This window comes from Enoplosus armatus, chromosome 5, assembly GCF_043641665.1.
Source record: "Enoplosus armatus isolate fEnoArm2 chromosome 5, fEnoArm2.hap1, whole genome shotgun sequence".
In the NCBI taxonomy this organism is placed as follows: domain Eukaryota; kingdom Metazoa; phylum Chordata; class Actinopteri; order Centrarchiformes; family Enoplosidae; genus Enoplosus; species Enoplosus armatus.
The window spans coordinates 13,195,322-13,215,149 of record NC_092184.1 but is presented as its reverse complement, the minus strand read 5'-3'; the positions used below and the strand labels follow the sequence as shown (position 1 = coordinate 13,215,149).

The 19,828-nt window shown below is 44.0% G+C and overlaps 1 protein-coding gene across 1 annotated transcript; it reads left to right on the top strand.

Moving 5' to 3' along the window:
• Window positions 1-257: 257 nt before the first annotated feature.
• LOC139285665 (SH2B adapter protein 2) lies at window positions 258-17,879 on the top strand. Its single transcript, XM_070906273.1, has 9 exons — window positions 258-415; window positions 9,729-10,680; window positions 13,913-14,014; window positions 14,205-14,296; window positions 14,650-14,750; window positions 14,824-14,985; window positions 15,087-15,289; window positions 16,186-16,360; window positions 17,489-17,879. The coding sequence occupies exons 2-9, from the start codon at window positions 9,760-9,762 to the stop codon at window positions 17,821-17,823; spliced, it is 2,091 nt and encodes a 696-aa protein (XP_070762374.1). The 5' UTR covers window positions 258-415; window positions 9,729-9,759; the 3' UTR covers window positions 17,824-17,879.
• Window positions 17,880-19,828: the final 1,949 nt, after the last annotated feature.

Genomic DNA, 19,828 nt, shown 5'->3' with positions numbered 1-19,828 from the left:
CTAAGTAACAGAACTGCAAATCAAATTACCAAAACACAGTAAAATGCAATGAACATGGGACTTTTGGGTGAAATGTTGATCCCCCTGACAGCAATAAACGTATACAGGCTTCTCGTTTGTTCAGCAGCTTGGGGCTTTATTCTGAAAGTAGTCACCGGAAGTGGCCTTTTATTCTGAATCTCTCCGGCTTGTCGGTGGTCTGTGGACAGCAGAGCCAAGAGGTACAGCCGCACAGTGCGTCGGGCGGAGAGATGGAGGGAGAGCTGGCCGGCAGTGAGCGCGTGTAACCCGGAGAGGAGAGCATCACACGAGGAGGGAATAATCATGTTTGATCCTGAATAAACGACAACATCCTCACAGCAAAACCAGGCTCGCCTCAGAGGCACCAGCGGCATGAAACCAGTCCTGTATTGAGGTGAGAGCCGCCGCTGTTGCGTTTTTACTTCTCATTTAGCGCGTCTGGACCATCCTGACGTTTCTGATTAGACATCTTGCGGAGGGTTTTTTTCATGTGCTGCTGCTGTCAGGAGAGAGAGGCGAGCATCGGGAGAACAACAACAAACCTCCAGATGCTGAAGAGGAGGAGGATGAGGAGGATGAGGAGAGGAGGAGAGGCTGGTGTGTTTTGGTGTTAAACCCCCGATTCATCCCCACAGTCGGCGATGAATCCTGCGTTAACAATCGGCTCTTGATGGCAGAGAACAAGTGCAGTCGGCGGATGAACGCGGCTCGTGTTTTTAGGCGTTAGAGATGCGGGTGAGGCTTCCTAGACTCGAGGAGGGTCGCGGTGTAAAAAAAAAAAGGGGGGGGGGGGGCTTTTCCGATAATCCATTTAATAGCCTAGAGGGAGTAAAGTCTGGTCAGTCACAGGACGGCTCAGGGCCCTGGTGTGATCTGATCTGATGTGATGTGATGTACAGGCCCGCTCGAGATGATCCAGAATCAGTGTACTGACTCGTGACTCCGCACGCAGGCTCCCATTCATCCCCCAGCTTTCTGGACCTGGAGCTGTCAGCCATTCAGCAGGAGGCTGCTGCCGATTCCCATTCATGAAGTCCATTACGCAGCCTGCACAACGACCCACTGTTGGCTTTAAATAGGCTCTCTGGGCCTGCAGTAGGCCTGCTCTAGGCCTGCTATTGACTTTCTCTCATGTATCTTTTTATAGGCTACAGTCAGTTAATATGCAGCCTAATGAGCCTGATTTTAGCAGGATACTGCTGTTACACAGGCCTTTACATCACTGTAATATCCTGATGATCCTCCTGTGAGGCTATACTGCCTCTCTGGCACTATGTTGTGATTTTATAGTGATCTCATCAAAGACAATTATTTATTTTCCTTATTCTATAACTAAAATATATAATATTCTATTAGAGATGTTGTTTTGTTGTAATATTTAAGCAGCTAAGCAGCCCTCTAAAAGCAAGCAGAGATACATCAAAGTTAAGCTTTTCAGAGCCGACCCAAGCTCATACAGTATGCCAAGTACACCCAGGCTACATATACTCTGCAGGGGGGTGGACAGAATAACAAGAACACGTTACAGCATAATGCAATCCAATACATCACCACACAATGTTTAATATAGGCCTTTACGTCTAATATTCTGATAATACTCCTATACAGTCAAGTTGTATCTCTGACGCTGTTTTATAGTAGCCTGATTAAGGACAAGACCTTATTATATAGCAAATATTTTCTTTATTCCTTAGTTATATATTAACTAAAATATATAATATTCTATTAAAGATGTTGTTTTGTTGTTATATTCAAGCAGAATCCCTCTAAAGACACATTTTACAAAGATTCTTTCACTAAAACGTGAGCTGACCCAAGCCAAGCGATGTACACCACTCAGGCTAGACTATATATATTCTGCAGAGGGGTGGACAAAATAACAAGAGCACTTTATAATATCACGCAATCCAATGAAACATCATCATGGAAATGCTTCAGCTGAGTCAACCCCTGTCTGACAGCATTTCAACAAATAAGAAGAGCGTAATCGTCACAAAATTAGAATTTATATTAGTATATTACAGGGATATTGGATTGCAATACTTCCTAGAGGTAGTGCTGAAACAATGAAGCAATGAATCTATTAGTCAATCAATAACGCATTTCATTATTGATTCATTTTCATGTAATTTATCACGCAAAAATGCCAAACTCCAGCCGCTGAAACGGAGGCTTTGCTGCTTTCCCCTGTTTTATATCTAATAATTCAGATATCAGATATGTTTGGGTTTGAGGCTGATAACAGTTTGGGCCCTGGGAACTTGCGACGGCCATGTTTGACTATTTTCTGATATTTTACAGACTTAACGACAAATCAAAAATCTGGAAAAAAATTGAAAATGATTTCTCGTTGCGGCCCTTCATATCTCAATTCAATTCAAAGTACTTTACTCATCTCTAAAGGGGCATTTTGAGAATACACACAAACATTCATTCACACATGAAACTTAATAAATACTTAATACATACTTAAAAGTACAAAATATGATAATATGAGAAAATACATTTATGAAAAATGTTAATGGCAATGACCAATCCATAGTTGGCCAATAAAATCCAACACCACAGAGGCATGTTGTGTCAAAATGTGCAAAAAGTCACATTACATGTTATTGTGTCCACCCTCTGCAGGTACCGTTAGTGTGATTATTAGACTGCAGGTTGCACAGTATTTCTCCTCCGCGAGAGGCCTGTGGTCATCTGTGAAATTAGTTAGACCTGGTGGGTGAGAGACAGGAAATGTGAAGTCAGTGGCAGAATGTGCGTCTCCCACGCGCTCTGTCCTTTATCGCTGGCTGCCATATGGATGCCTGAGCTCACTCAATATTTACATTGTCACTGCTCGCCAGAGAAACCACGAGAGAGAGAGAGAGAGAGAGAGAGCCTGCTGGTGGAGGGCACGCTAATGAATGTGTTTAATATCTGTGTGATGAAACTCTGCCACCTACATAATTAGAAGTAGTGAAAAACCCACAGGCAGACTGGTGAGCTGTGGTCAGTTTGTATGTGTTCAGTTACAGTTTGGTGGTGTGGTGGAATGTAACTATAAGTACATTTACTGAAGTACAAATTTGAGGTACTTTTACTGTACTTGAGTATCCACTTTATACTTCTACTCCACTACAATTCAGAGGGAAGTGTTGTACTTTTTACTCCATTACATTTATCTGACAGCATAAGTTACTAGTTGCTTTACAAATTAAGATTTTTGTATACAAAACATACGAAGAGCTTTGACTATTTGATGTTTTGTTATGAATTAAACTATCCAACAGTGTAACAAAAGTACAGCTGAAACAATAGAAAATTGACTTTTGAGAAAAATGGCAACTATTTTGATAAATGTTTAAGTCAGTTTCACGCAAAAACATTTCATGGTTCCAGCTTTTCAAATGTGAAGATTTGCAGCTTTTTCCTTTAAATTATTTTGATTGGGGTCTGGGTAATTATGATTTTCTCACTATCTTCTGAATGTTTACAAACCAAATAAATCAATAGATTGATGAATAATCAGCAGAGCAGATGAATCCATAATGAAAAGAATCATTAGTTGCAGTCACAGGGGATATTTTTCCTCCACCACTGCTCAGGAATGTCCGCTCTCCATCTTCTCATCATGTCTGGTTTTTTATCACTAGTTGCATCTGTCTGCGTCTACACACACACACACACACACACACACACAGATAGCTTCATGCAGGTTGGTGTATCAGTGTCTAGATCAGGACTGGATACCTTTCATAATGTCTGTCAGTGTGCATGTCACAGTGAAGGTAGACACTCTGGTGGTCCTGTGTGGCGTTGATACAAACTCTCCAGACAACATTCAGTTGCATCAGGGAGGGACGAGGTTATCAGGGGTCAGGTCAAAGGTCACTGACCGGCTGCTCTGAAGTGGAGAGATCTAAAAGTAGGTAAAGAAAGGGGTTCTATTACCGCTGACCCCGACTTCTGCTCTTCCTCCTACCACAACGTCTGATCCCCATCCCTCATCCTACCTCTCTATCTGCGATTTCTCCCTCCTGTTCTCTGATTTTCCTTCCATCCTTTCTCTTTGTTCAGTGTTGAAGCTGGTTCACATATTCACACACACACACACACACACACACCCCTGGATGTCTCCTGTAATAATCTGACTTCTGTAGGTGAGTCATTTTTTGTTTTAGTGTGACTCCCCTCTTGTGTCAGTGTCTGCTTTTCTTTCTGTCCTCCTTCAGCATCCCCACAGAGCAACATATCAAAACAAAACATCATATTTATGCTGATATGGCTATATATGGATATATGGATACTTTTGAGCTGCAAATGGAGTGTTAATTTTGGTCTTAGGGTTTGTCATTAAGTAGATATTTCTAGCAGCCCTGGTATGTTTATGTCGATATAGCACAGACACAATACTGGGTTAACTTTACCCAGTACAAATGGCTTGTTTTGACCCGGTGTTAGTGTTATTATATATGATACTGTTATTCACCCAAACTAAAAAATGGTCATTTTGACCCAGAACAAGCTCAGGTTTTACCTTAAATCTGCCACAAATGTATTGTTAGTTGTACAAATCGATGTGCATATGACATTGAAAACTGCAAAGGATTCACATATTATTAAAAATCAGACATAAATAGTGACAGTTTAAAAAGAGTTAGAGTAGATTATACCAGGGTTAGGGTGTGCCGCTGCCATGAAACTGCTGTGTTTGGACGTAGGAGTCTGTTAAACTACATATATAGTGTTTATCTCTCTGAGTACACGGAGGTATGTGTACACACAGCTTTAAAAACACAGATCCTTGTATATCCGTTATGCTTGGCTACAGTATCATTTCCTCAGTAGCTCTGTATTACGGCCCACAACACCACAGTATTAATCAAGCATATGTAATTCTTGGCTCTGCGCGGTTCTGTCCTGTGAGGGCTCTACAAAGTACATGAAGCGAACGTAGCGTGTACGATGTGTTTTGCAGGCTGCAGTTGATAGCTTCTCCCTGCACAGTAATGTGTCTTTCCTCTCCTCACCAGTCAGTTTACTGTTACAGACAGAGCTCCCAACCATCTGACAGAGATATCAGCCGCGCTCCCCCGGGTAAAGAAGCAGCAGGAGGTGGAGGAGGAGGAGGAGGAGGAGGAGGAGGAGGGGCACAGTAGTGGCAGATTTTTACAACAGATAGGGAAGAGACACAGGAGGGGGAAAGACGTCTGAGGCCTGAAGGATGGAGGTGAACACTTTTAGATTCCCCTCGACTCCCCTCAGCCTCAGAAAGAGAGAAAAGAGGACTGAGGGGAGTCGTGGGGATGTGAGACTCCACATGGTGCCTCTGCTCCCCCTCATCCTGCAGTGTGTCTCCCTTTCTTTATGCTCCCCTTGTCTCCTCCACCTCCACACGCTCACTGATTGTTTTAGCAGCTGGCCTATGGAGCAAAAACATGTCCCCCTCCAGCAGGGGAAAAAGTACTCAGATCCTTTACTCAAGTAAAAGTACCAATACAACAGTGTAAAAATACATAATTACAAGTAAAAGTCCTTTATTCAAGAAGTAAAATGTTAAAGTAGCTGTAATCGATATTTACATATGTACATATAGCAATGTATCAAATTGTGAAATGTGAAAAATGTGAAAACACTGAGACAATGTGAAAGGACTCGCTCGCAGTGATGAACCTACAGAGAATTATCACCTCAATCTGCAGCTGCCCTCGACTTTATGGAGCTTTATAGTGAGTTTCAGCTCTTTACTGTTTTCAACCCACTGTGCACTACCTGCTCCACACAGCAGCTGGACACAGTAAGCGACTAGCTGGTGAACATAGTGGAGCACTTAGCAGCTACAGAGCCAGATGTTTCCCCCAGGAGGTGGTGGAGACCAAAAACAGAGCAAAAAGAGAGTTAATATTTGACTTTCATTCATCAGGTCGCCAGAAGCACAACTCAGAATGAATGATAATGTTCTGCTCTGTAACTGCTGGATGTGTAAATAAGCAGCTGCTTGCTAACAAGTATATCAACTCAAAGAGTAATTTAACACCAGGCTGAAAAGCAGCCCTCTGCTGCCCTCTCTGGCTGAAAGTTTCAAGCCTGGTTTACTTCTGACCACAACCTGATTCAGTCCACTGATTGGGGGGTCCGTCCCCCTCCAGAGGGTCACAAAATAAATCTGATAGCTCGTGAGATGATTAATGGGAGAGGAAAGTTCTGTTAAAGAAATCTGTTTTAATCTTTTGGACTTTTCTCTAATCTTTGCTTTTTTGTGTGAAATATAGAATATTTTTTACTTCATTGGACCTGTAAGTGTTATTTGAAATAAACAATCTGAGAAATTTAGAGGGGAACAAGTCTCTTTGCTGGAACTGCTGACAACTCATGGACGTTTGAAACACAACAAAGGGCCCCAACCAGACACCACTGATTGAATCCTTAAAAATGTGTTTTTTAAAACAATTTTAAAAGCGTATCACATGTTTTTATGTAAATGTCTGTCAAATAAATATAATGGATACAAAGTACAATATTTCCCTCTAAAATGTAGTGCAGTAGAGGTATAAAGTAGCATAAAATGGAAATACTCATGTAAAGTACAAGTACCTTAAACTTGAACTTAAGTACAGTACAGTACTTGAGTAAATGTTCTTCTGTATCCCCCTGTGTGCTTTGCAGTATGTAGTCTGCGTCAGTCTGCTGAGCCTCAGAAAATCCTATTGCTGTCCACTTCCTCCAGCGTCTCATGGCTTGAGTTTCATGCTGACTCGATGAGTGAATTTGTGTGTGTGTGTGTGTGTGTGTGTGTGTGTGTGGGCGCGGCATACAGTTCAGTATCCTTGAGAGAGGCACATCCTCATCTTTGCGGAAGGGCAGGAGTTGGAGAAATGCACCTCACCATGTGTTGTTGTTTTTCTGCTGAAGGAGTGGAAAGTTGGCCCAGTGCAGGTTTTTAAATAGCTGAATGGGTATTGACTTCCTCGCAGCCAGCAGCAGCAGCACACACACACACACACACACACATACACACTCACAGGGGGAGCAAGATAATTATTACAACAACACTTGGTGATTAGCAGTTTAGCTTACAAATCTCATGTGGCTTGAAGGAGTGAATGGATGGATGTTTGTATGAATGAAGTGATGGATTCATGAATGAAAGTGATTTTACCTTTTAGTTCAATACATGTATCAACTTTCTAATAAGGCACTCTTTATAAAAGGTTTCTAAGTTGTAACTAATCGCTTTATTAATGGTTATTAACATTTACTAATCAGTTATAAGCCACTATAAGAACAAAGTTTGGGTTGCCAGGTTGTGAAAAATCGGTTTATCTGTTATGTAAAGGATATATTAACCATTAATAAAGCTATTAGTAACAGCTTATATACTGTTTATAATATACATATACCTTTTCTTTTCCTTTCTTCTCTCTCTGAGTTTGTCATCAGTTTGTGGATTTGATCACCATCACAGAATCCAACATCTTCCCTCGTCTTTTTTCCCCTGTCAAGATGTATTTCTGTCACCTGATGACAGGTTATGAAAGCGCTCCCATCTCAGAGGGGGGGGGGGGGCAACAGCAACACAGTGTTCAGCCTACCCAAGTGCTGCATGAATTAATTAATTAAGCTTACTTAATTTGAGAACCACTTCTGCACACTAGGTAAAGTAAAATGAAGCTAAATGGCGTCAGTATTGGCACTTTAGATTCCTGTGGGACATCCATACAGATAAGGGAGACATTTTCTTTGCTGTTTTTTAATTTTTATTCTCTAATCCCACCGTTTCCTTTACCCTCAAGTGTCTCCATCCATCACAGCATTCCTCTGAAATTCAAGAGTTTCTCTCTCTACGCGATGAGCTAACAGACAGTCTTTCAAAGAGCTGGGTAAACTGCAAACTTCACCTCATCATATCCTGTCTCTGATCTGGCATATTGTCTGTTTCAGATCTGTGGGAGAAGGAAAGAAGAGGGAATGAGAGACAGATTGGCTTGTAGTTGAATGTGTGTGTCAGACTTAATTCCAGTGGAGAGTTTTTTGCGCTAATCCTTTATGAAAAGACAACCCACACTGATGCTTTTGAAAATGACAATAAAGCTGCTTGCAGGAGAAATTCCAGGAAACTCTGCAGTGAAAGTGCGTGCATGTGTGCGTGATTTTGGTTTTAAGAGTGCAATTTCAGAAAGCAAACATTTGAGCGCCTGTTGTGAGTGAACTGCCAAGAGAAGCAGCTCTGAGAATAAGCTTTCACAGCTTGGGGAGTGTTGGCTGTCCCCGTGCGTATGTCACCCAGCCTGCCCACTCAGATGATTTCCTTTTATCTGCGTGATTTACAGACAACAATAATCAAACCAACATGTGTTTGAATGTGCGACACTATTCACTGATGCTGTATTAGTCACTGATGTACTGATGTGCAAAGAAAGAGAGAGAGAAGGAAGGGGGTGAAAACAGGCCCTGGATGTTGCTACTGACACAATGGTGGTTATGACTCTGATGTGTTAGATCCCCACTGCAGACCAAAGAGAGAAGAGTTTTATCAGTGATGTGATGTGGTTTGGCACCGATTGGGCCAGAGAGGGAAGCAGCGCTGAGGACTGAGTCATACGAACACACACACACACACACACACACACACACACACACACACACACACACACACACACACACACACAGAGGAATGTAAGGATGAGTGTATGAGAGCAACTGTGGTCTTAAGAAAATACTCATTATGTGGAAAAACAACAGTGAGTGAGATCGATGGGACTTAAAGAAGAGCTGCACGATCAGTCTGTCTCTATTAACCTGCACTGACAGAACACGCTTCTAGATAATTCAGAGTGCTTGTCAGAAACCATCATTGGTAACTGATGGAGACCCCAGCTTGCTGTACTGGATTTTCTTTTCGATCTCTTGTCACATTGAATCTGTCATTTTCAAACCTTCAGTGCCAATCCTGTGCATAATCTTGAAGCTGTCACAGATTCTGGGCTCTTTAAAGTGAATAAATTCCCACCACAGTGAAAGAGGTTGTTGGTTCATGCTTGTTGTAGTTACCACTGAGGACAATGAGATCATGGCATCAGAAATTTTAAGGGAATTTGGGGGTTTTAGAGACCAGGAGGGAGTTTATGGTCTACACAGGTGGATGTTTCATAGACTGATTCCAGTGTTTTTAATATATTTGTGCAGAGTCAATGAAAATTGAAAACCATGTATGTCCAAATTTGGTGTTTTTAACCTTAATGCGTTTTCTTGTCACAAAGCTGACAACAGACATGTTTTTCTTGGAGACATGGTTTTCACAGGACTGAACAATTAACTAAATGAATAAGATGTAAAACTAAATCAAAATAATCAAGAAAATGTTAAGACTAAAAAGACTAATTTTGGTGTCTTGGACTCCTCCTGGCTATGGTCCTGGTTATCACTTTGAAAGATGTTAAGTTGCATATTTTATATGATGGGATGTGGCAATAGTGAAGATTGGAGAGGACTTTGATGTGAAACAAAAATGATATTGACATAAAAATGGGAGAATAAATATAAATATTATAATGACAGACACAAGCTGGTCATTTATCATTATTTATTCTTTGCACCATCACACATGCAGGCAGTTCCACATCTGTTGTACGTCTGATTCAAAGCCAGGAGTTATAAAAATACATGCTGCAATCTTTTGCTTGCATCCACACTAACACTCTGCTCGTCTTCCTCCTCTCCAGCCTCTCCTCGGTGGGTTGGCATGGCCCAGTGATGAACGGAGCGGTGGTGCCCGGTAGCCCGGAGCTCTCTTCCTCGTGCCCACTGCCTGACTGGCGAGAGTTCTGTGAGCTCCATGCTCGAGCCACCGCTGCAGACTTCGCTGACAAGTTCCAGCGCTTCCTGTCGGAGAACCCGTGCTACGACTCGCCCGGTGCCGATGTGAGCTTCTCACAGCACTTTGCCCATCACTTCCTGGAGTGCTTCTCTGCAGCGCTGACCCAGGCCCGGGAGAACCAGGCGTCCTCTCCAGGGGAGGACGGCTCCAGCCCAGCGCCCAAGTACAGCATAGTTCCTTTCTTGGGAATCCAGGGCTGCCCGCTGTCCTACGGTCACGACCTTTACCAGAGACGCAAGGACGCCGGGGCTTCAAGTGAATCCCTGGACAGTATGGACAGCGGAGGGGGAGGGATAGATGGGGGAGGCAGTGGCACCACTGCCTCCCGAGGCCCCCAGCAGGCTCACAAGGTGTCTGCTCTGGGACAGTCCCGCAGCTCAGAGGACGTGTCGGTCAGCCACCCAAAGGCTCGCTTCAAGAAGGGCTTCTCCCTGAGGAACATGAGCCTGTGTGTGGTGGACGGGGTGAAGGAGATGTGGCACAGACGGGCCTCCCCTGAACCTGAAGGTCCTTCTGCTGGAGCCAGGAAGGCTAATGGGGGAGGCGGGGGAGGAGGAGGAGGGGAGGCTGCAGGGGGAGAGAGGTGGTCCCAAAAGCTGCGGCTTCCCAGGGGTTCCCAGGGCCACAAGGCTGAGATGCTGGAGATCCAGAGGGAGGGAGCGCTGAGGTTCATGGTGGCTGATGACACAAACTGTATGGGCGCTGCACAGTGGCAGAAGTGCCGACTGCTGCTGAGGAAGACGAAGAGGGAGGAAGGAGGGGAGAGGTTCCTGCTGGAGTTCTACGTACCACCCAAGGTACACAAACACACCCAATTTCAATGTTGTTTTATATTATGGTAAACTAAACGTCTTTGGTTTTTTGACTGTTGTTCAGCCAAAACAATCAGTTAAGAAGACCTCACACTGCTCTCTTGAAAAGTGAGAGGTGCGTTTTTCCCATTTCTTCACTCATTTCTCTCTCTCTTTTAACAGTTTTAGTATAAGTAGTTAAGTATTTACGTCCACTGCAGCAAACGCTAGATCTTTCCACCACCCCTGCCTGACCAAAACTAAAATAGACAAAAAAATGATTAACACTTGACATCCACAGGCCTTATTGGGGTTTAGAGTCCATGTCTTTATCCAGACCACTTAAAAAACGGCCCCCAAATCTTATTAACCTTTTCACGAGAACCACCTCTATCAGAGCAAAGTACGGTGAAGGAGTAATTTCATCCAGCTACTGTTTAAAAGCAGGAGGACAAGTGCATTTCCAACTCCTCATGACAAGTCAACGATTGACTAAGAAAATGATCAAACATAAATAATTCATGAAAACAATCATTAGTTGCAGCCCTTCATGAATCCCAGATATAAAGTTGAACCACGCACTCACGTGCATGCATGCACACTTCACATTTGTCTATATAGGATTTCCAGATCATTGCCCCTGACCTTAAGAAAGCCAGGAGGCTGTGCAGCTGAGTGTGTGTAAATCTGCCACTGTCCTTTGATCATGGCTGGTGGGAATGTGGGGATAAGGCTGCGGAGAGAGGGGGAGAGGGGTAAGGACCGGGGGGGGGGGGGCTGGTAGAGAGAACCGGAGACTGTGAGAGAGAGAGAGAGAAAGAGAGAGAGAGAGGAAGCTGTTACATTGATTTCTGTAAACGGGAGCAGATCACTAAGATTCCCTTTCATGTGCAAAAAATAAATATTGATTGGTTCTTGGTCTTTGGCAAACTGTCTGCTGTGACAAACTGAAAATAGGAACCAAAATAGTTTTGTGAGTCACTCAAAAACTCTGTGAGAGCCACAAGGGGAACATGAAAAATGAAACTTAATAATTGTGCTTCAGCAGTTTCATGTGTTATGTTCCATTAACGTCCACACATGGGGAAATTATCATCAGCCGTCGACTAGGTTTAGATTAAGAGGAAGTTCAGAGCTGCTCTGAAGTGACACATTAATTAAACACACACATCTCGATGGGCCTTCCCTGCAGACACTCTGAGTTGTTTTATCACTGCCATCCTATTCAGATCTTACAAATCATAACAGTGCAGGGTCAACAGTGTCGAAGAGATAAACGGACTCATAAAACCTCGCTCGTGCCTGCTCCTGGCTGACTGGCTCTGGCTCCGTCCCTGTCAGGGCTATCAATCTGCCGGCTGCTCAGTGTGGCAGAGACGGCACACTGCAGCACGCTAACTGCCTGCATTATGACACAGCAGCAGGCCCTGAGACGACCCACTCTCTGGTTCACACCGCCCAAAGCAACATGCAATAACGAAAGAGTAAGAGCAGCTGTAACACATCACAGGAATTGTTTGTTATCATGATAAAAAAAAGATGCCTAAGAATTGTAAAAGCTTTTTGGGCCATTTTTGCTGTTTGCTGATGCAGTTTTCTTATTTTTGTGGATAACTAGCCATTTGGGTGGACTGGCCTTTTACTTTTGTAACAAAAAGACCACACGACAGAATAGAAAGATTGACCACACCAACTACACACTTATTTCCTGTAAGAGCTGTGTGGTGGAGCACATACATTTCACCAGACAGTATGAGCACTGGGTCTGTGCTGTCCGCAGTAGAGAGTTGCAGGAAATGGTCAAATGGTTTAATACAGGAAGTGGTTTTTGACATTTGATCCAGAGAAAGGAATTGTGGGCGTGGACGGCAGCCAGCTACACAGGCAGATCAAGATGAGAACAGTGTTGCTCCAGACAGATCAGCTGATAAGCCTCTGCCAGACCATCAGTCAGCCTCCTTGTCGCTCTGCTTCTCCTGACACACACAGGAATAAATACACACACAGGAATAAATACACACACACACACACACACACACACACACACACACACACACACACACACACACACACACACACACACACACAGAGCTCACCGCTTCAAACACACTCATTGGATCTGTTAAGATTATCGCCTGGATCCAACTCTCTGCAGAGGGCAAACTGAGGCCAGGATGTTTTCTGTGTAGTGGGAATTACGTCTCTTTGAAGGAAGTCGGATCTTATGGCTCCATTCCTTTCTGAGAATGGCTCATCGTTCTTTTTTTTGTGGGGGGGGGGGGGGGGGGGGGTGTTAGACATCCCACCAATATAACTTCATTTTGCATGTGTGGACGAGGTGTAGCAGCACTAAATAAACTCATCTGTGACTGGCTGGCTCTCACTGTTCACGTAAAGGGGAGAGGATTCAGGGCAGGCAGTGATATCTGGGCACAACGAGAAAAAGAACGGCTCTCAACAAGTACGACTCGGATCCCTTCGTTTGTACCAAAGAGCTGCTGAGAATAATCGGATCGCCTGTGAACGTAGCATCACTACTGTGTTCACCCTCTTGTGAAATCCTCCTGTTTTATGTTTGTTACAGTCAGTCAGCCGGAATAATCGCTGAGAAACACAGTGAGAAAGAAAGAGACTGCATAAAAACTGAGCTGTGGAGTGATTTTTTGCAGATTTTGCAATCTTTTGTAAACTCTTTCCTACTCTTTTAATGTTGGCTTTATTTTATTGAAATGAATTATTTACAGTCAGGTGTAGTTCATTGCTGTTAAGGCTGAACCAAAGATTCAGACTGCATGTTACCACTTAATTATTGTGTGTGAAGGAGAAGTTTGAGGGTTGGGAGAAGTTGGGTGTGTTTCACACTAAAGAGAGAGGGTAAAGTGGTACTGTTTAAACCTGTACCAATAATTTAAAGCTCTATTTAGCACTTTTTTGTCGTAAAATATAAAGTTACTACTTTTACGAGTGTTGCAGTTGCCTCCTACAGGATGTAATGAAGGATTTAATTTAACTTTGAACCTCTCATAATTGCTTACTCTGGTTTTTGGTGACATTACACTGGTGCCCTCCCGCACCACCTCTAACCAGTGAGAAGACCACAGAAGAAATGTTTTGGATTGATCTTATGACCTTGTGGCTGTTCCGACCTTCACTTGTGAAAACTTATGTCTAGGTTACCACTATTGTGCCAAGTTAAATGTTTGTTAAATGTTAATCTGTGTCTGTTCGCACTTCTCAGTCCTCAAAGCCCAAAGTGAGCATCCCTCTGTCAGCCATCGTGGAGGTGAGGACCACCATGCCGCTGGAGATGCCTGACAAGGACAACACTTTTGTTCTTAAGGTAGGAACTGCAACCATTTTACAACCACATTAAGACAACTGCACCTCCCTCAGTTTCAGATATAAATGCTATAAAACTAGCTAGCCCATGCCCTTGCTGATTTAACATTGGCTTTGCCCTGCTCTGTACCCTGATGTGGCCCGTGGAACAGAGCTCAGTGTGTGATGGCAGTGTTTGGCTGCTTCCACAGGTGGAAAACGGGGGAGAGTACATCCTGGAAACCATCGACTCGCTGCAGAAAAACTCCTGGGTTGCTGACATCCAGGACTGCATAGACCCTGGGTAAACCACCAGATAAATATTTGCTGTTGGCTGAAGATGGAGAGAAGAGAGGGACGTAGAGAGGGGGGAAGGGTGGATGGGAAAGGGCGGGTAACACACACAGTCATTAATCATCAAATTAGTGGAGTTTTTGACAGGTTGCTTTAGCACAAACATGGGCGAGCTTGCACCACTGACATTCCTCCTCAGTTTCCTGGGTCAGTGGACGTTTGTCGGTGCAGCTCAGGACGTAAACAGAAAGATTATTTGTTTCCATGTTTGTAGGATGTGTGTAGAGCTGTGTGTTAGGACTCGGTGATGTTTGTATGTGTATACGTTCTTGCGGTTCTCCTGACCCGCCTGCTTGTGTACAGTGACAGCGGCGATGACATTGAGCTGGCGTCGTGTCCTCATGGTCAGGCCTCCAAAGACTGCTCCATGGTGGCCTCTTGCAGCTGTGAGCTGCTGTCTGAGGGTGAGCAAAGACCCACTGTTACATAACATTTAAATATTTCGAGCCACATAAATGTGTTAAAACATGTGTTTAGGTGTATATCGTGCTCCTGAGAGGTCGTGTCCTACAGCAGCAGAGCATTACAGCGCCCCCTCAGTCCGTTGCAGGGAATCCCCCTTCACCCAGCACCCATCCCACATGCCTTTAGAGCGCTTCCTCCAGTCGCCGGAGGCCCAGGGCTCCAACTCTGCTGCAGGTAAAAACCCATACATGTCCTTTTCTCTCCAGACACTCAGTATAAAAGCAAAAGATTAGAGTTAGAGAATAAAAACACTGATTTGTTTGGACTCTGTTCAGGTGGCAGTGAAGGAGCTAAAGAGTCAGATGGCGACGCCAGCCTGGCAGGTTACCCATGGTTCCATGGTACGCTGTCCCGCGTGCGTGCGGCTCAGTTGGTGCTCGCGGGCGGGACCAGGAGCCACGGGCTCTTCGTGATTCGTCAGAGCGAGACGCGGCCGGGCGAGTACGTCCTCACCTTCAACTTTCAGGGCAAAGCCAAGGTGAGACAACAAGAGAGGAGAAGTAGCATCATGTTATGTGACTGAGTCTATAAAATAACAGATGGTTGTGTGTTATATACATGAAGATTATGGGTGCCACTATTATTTTTAATTATTTGTTAAAGTATTGATAGTTTAGTTTAGTTTATATATTCAATTTACTTTATTACCAGAGTCAAAAGTTGACTTCAATGTGCTTATTTTGTCTGACCAACAACAAAAAAAAACTTAATTTAAAGTGATATGAAATGAAAAAGGAGGAAATTCTCACATTTGAGAAAATGGAACCAGTTGTTTTACTCGATAGAAGACGTAAAACAATTAATCAATTACCAAAAATGTCATAGATGGATTTTGTGTTCTTTAAATAATGAATGGCCGTGCTGTTTCTGCACTAGAATACATTCATCTCTCCTCCCAGCTGCAGTCCTGCTCTGCAGCAGCATTGAATTCACTCAAGCTTGTTCTGATGACATTTTGGGATGCAGCTACTGCAGCTCACAGCAGACCTAGGTTGTTCAGGTCCTGGAAAAGATGCAGTAATGGCAACGTTTTGTGTTCTCTTACGTAACACGATCCCTGCACATCACATCCTGCCAGCCGGCAGTGTTGAGGAAGCGCCTCTTCCTCTGGTGTCAGCCTTGGCATTCTGTCACTCTGCTCCCACAGCGAGACGCCTCTCAGATAAAGTCCTGACCTCTGTCTTGGTCTGTCTGTTTCAGACGTTCACTGTGTCTCACACTGCAATTCTCTGCCTTTCTGTGTTGTGTCTTTTTCTTTCCCTACCCTCTCTTTTACCATCTATCTCTCCCTCTTCATTCCTTTGAATCCTAAACCTTTCTCACCCTTCATAATGTCCTGTCTCCCCCTCTTTCCCTTCCCTCTCCCCTCTCCAGCATTTGCGTTTGTCGGTGAATGAGAATGGGCAGTGCCACGTCCACCACTTGTGGTTCCACACCGTGTCAGACATGTTGAGACACTTCCACGCCCACCCCATCCCCCTCGAGTCTGGAGGCTCTGCTGACATCACATTACGCTCCTATGTACAAGTGCAGCGAAGCTCCACCACAGGTACACGCCACACGAATGTAAACTGCTCACACACAAGCTTAAAACCAGTCATATATTTAACTGGAGAGGCCCTAGATGGTGCACCTGCACCACACATATTTTGATTTAACAGTTGACGTCAAGGTGTTTTTTTTAACATTACTTTTCATGCCTAAAATGTACTTGTGCTTAAATTCCTACTTCTTGGCACTACTGCTAAGAATTAGGAACAAAACAAACGCTCACTCAGTTCAGTATTCTTTTGTTGCTACAGACATTACCTGGTCTGGTATGACCAGTAGCTTGTGGTGGCTAATGTTGACAAACTTAAGCTAGATATCGCTGTGAGTACTACTACTGCTACTAATACTGAGTCAGTTCACTGACGTTACGGCTCTTCAATACATGTGCCAATGTTACTCTAGGTTTTAGCATTTAGTGTTATCGTGTAACTGCCTTATTGTGTAAAAACAAAGTGCTAAAATAGGGTGCTTCTGCCTTGGAGAGCTAGGAAACAATTTGAAGGTGGTTTCAAATAAAGAAATGTCTCAGCTTGACAGTCGCTCCTCATGGAGGATAACGGGGGGTGACTAGAAACTTCCAGAGAGTTCAATGTGTTGATGGATAGCAGAGGTTTGTCCTTATAGATGGAGGAAGCAGAGCTAAAACTCACTGAACCTGCCTCCTCCTCCTCCTCCATACTAACACTGCTCCTGCCCTCTGCTCTCCTGGCATGGGATGAATGCCCTCCTGTACAGGAGAGTGAGGGGGCGATTATACCGCAGGAGTTTTGCATTCAGGCCCAGACTCCGGCCCCAACCCACCCTGGTGGTCACAAAGAGGCCCTCTGTTTCCCCAAATGCTGGATCTACACATACTCATGCACTCACTCCCGTACACACACTTACATAGAGTGAGGGTTTGATTCAGGGCGTAAGAAGGCTTTACTGATACACTAGTCAGGCGTGTCTTTGGCATCAAGAGAAAGGATAATAAAGGAGGCTGTCTGTGTTTACATGCTGCTCTATGAAGGAACATTTTGCCCGCAGCTCTCCCGTGTAAAGCAACAAACAACTATCAGATTAATCTATATTATTAATATGTCTTGTATTAAAAGGATTTCTTTCGTCTTCCCACAATCTGCTACAGATGTGACTGTGCCTCCAGTACTCACTCCACCCAGGGATGCAGGCTGCCGGACAGATTCAGCCCAGCCAGCTCTCCACCCTCCTGGGATCACAGCACCTGCAGGGCCCCCTCCTGATACCCCGCTCTCCTCGAGCACCTCCTCCTCACCCACCGCCCTTCCCTCCCTCTCCCGCAGTGACCCAGGTACTGGAGGAGGAGTGGGAGGGGGGTTACAGAGCCGGAGCAACAGTTCTGAACGCCTGCTGGAGGCCTCTAGTGGCGCATCTGAGGACTACCACGACGCTGACGGGACTCGCAGGGCCCGAGCAGTGGAGAACCAGTACTCTTTCTACTAAGCGGCCCGGAGCAGGTTTCAGTCATGTATCTTCTGGATTGGATGAGATGCAGAAAGTTGGAGGTGACTTGGGACGCTCTGCTGCTGCTGATGAAAACGGTCCAAATCACTGGATCACCATCGTTTTGTTCGTTTGCTTTTGTTTCAAGGCAATTTCCTGTTTCTCTGATTTGAGAGGGGAGGTGAGATCATGCCGAGCAGTTTGTCCACACTGATAAACCCCTCAAGCCCTTCGGCTTTCATTTCAAACACAGTTGTCAAGAGCGTCAGTGAACAGAGAAACAGAAGATAGAAATGTGTGGGACCGGGACATGAGACCTAGATGTAGAAAATGCAGCGGTGAAGATGAGCGTAGGCGGAGGAAGCAAGAGGAAGTCATCCAGTGGAGTCATATGGCATTGATTCACCTCCTCTGACCACTTCCTGTTCGCCCTTACCCACAGTTCCCTGGGAGCAGAGCCTGTATCACCACCCCGCTGAAGGGGTTGAGAGTTTGAAATGACCCTGAAGAAATACTCCCTCCCCTCAGTGCTCCTACGAGCTCCCGAGAGCATCCCATTAATGTTTGTAAAGCTGCTTTGAGTCTGTCCCGGATATCCTCACTGTCCCTGCAGGGTTTCCCTACAAAGTCCTGCTCTGGGTCTCCACTCTACACTAACATCAGTGCAGCAATCATGGGTGTGTTAGTGTTAGCTCAGAGATGTTTTTCTTAAACGTGTACAGCCTAAAGGGTCTTAGTGCCTGACAATTACATTGGACTTGAACGGACTGTTGCCCGTAACGAGGAGGATGGTGTTGACATCTTGCATTATCACAAAAGCCCAAAAATTAAATGCAGGTGATTACTTTACCATCAGTTTCTGCTCAAAACATACTGAACATGCATATCTCTGCATACTGAAATGGTTTTGTTCTATGAGTGTGTGGTGGTGTGTTAGAGTCCAAATATTTTTCAATGATCGGTGTGCTACAGTAGTGTTTCTAAAACATGGTTTTCGAGGTCCCTCCGTCTGGTGCTGGTTCTGTATTCAAGCTTATTATATCAATAACCTGTAGATTAGATATGCTGTTAATATAGGAGTTCACTTTGAAGTAATGCCTTTAAGATATTATTATACCAAATCCAGCATTTATCGGAGGGACTGGGGACTTGTTTTTTAGAAAGGTGGCAGTATTGCGTACAGTTTATGCGGCCTGGTGTGGACTGGAACGATACAGGCAGTATGGTAAAGTACTAGATGGCCATGCTTGAATAGAAAGATGTCACAATGCTGCTTTACTTTATGCTGACAAAGTACTAAGTTCAAGCTTTGTTAAGTTAATAATAAACACCACAAAATATTCATGTTACTGTAAGAATTGACATCATGGTCTAGACATTCATTATGACACAAAATGTCAGTTAAAATATCCTCTTAAAGGGAAGGTTCAACATTTTGGGAACTTATTTGCTTTCTTGAGTTAAATGAGAAAATTAATACCAGTCTCATGTCTGTAAAAAACATGAAGATATACTGCTAGCAGATGATTAGCATATCTTAGCATAAAGACTGGAAACAGGGGGAAACTGTAGTCCAGTTAAATCTCACTAATGAAAACATATCTTGTTTGTTTTAATCTGTTTTAAAACAAGACAAGATTTGTGTGCCAGACTATTTCTATGTTGGAAAAAAGCACTACAGCACACTCAGTAAAACACTGATTTGTTGTTTTTACACTTCAATTTTTGTACGTTAAAGAGCTTTAGAGAAGCTAGCAGGTGGACTTTGTTACTTTTGGACAGAGCCAGGTGTTTGTCTCCTTTCCTGTCTTTATACCAAGCTAAATTAGCTGCTAGCGGTAGCTTCATAATTACCATACAGATATTAAGTGGTAATTGTCAGTCTTTACATCCAAGCGTACATCCCAAAATGTCAACCTTTTCTTTTGAAACATGTTAAGACACACCTGATAACATGAACACAAAAGCAGACACCTTTTTCATATCACTGCAAACAGGCGGCAAA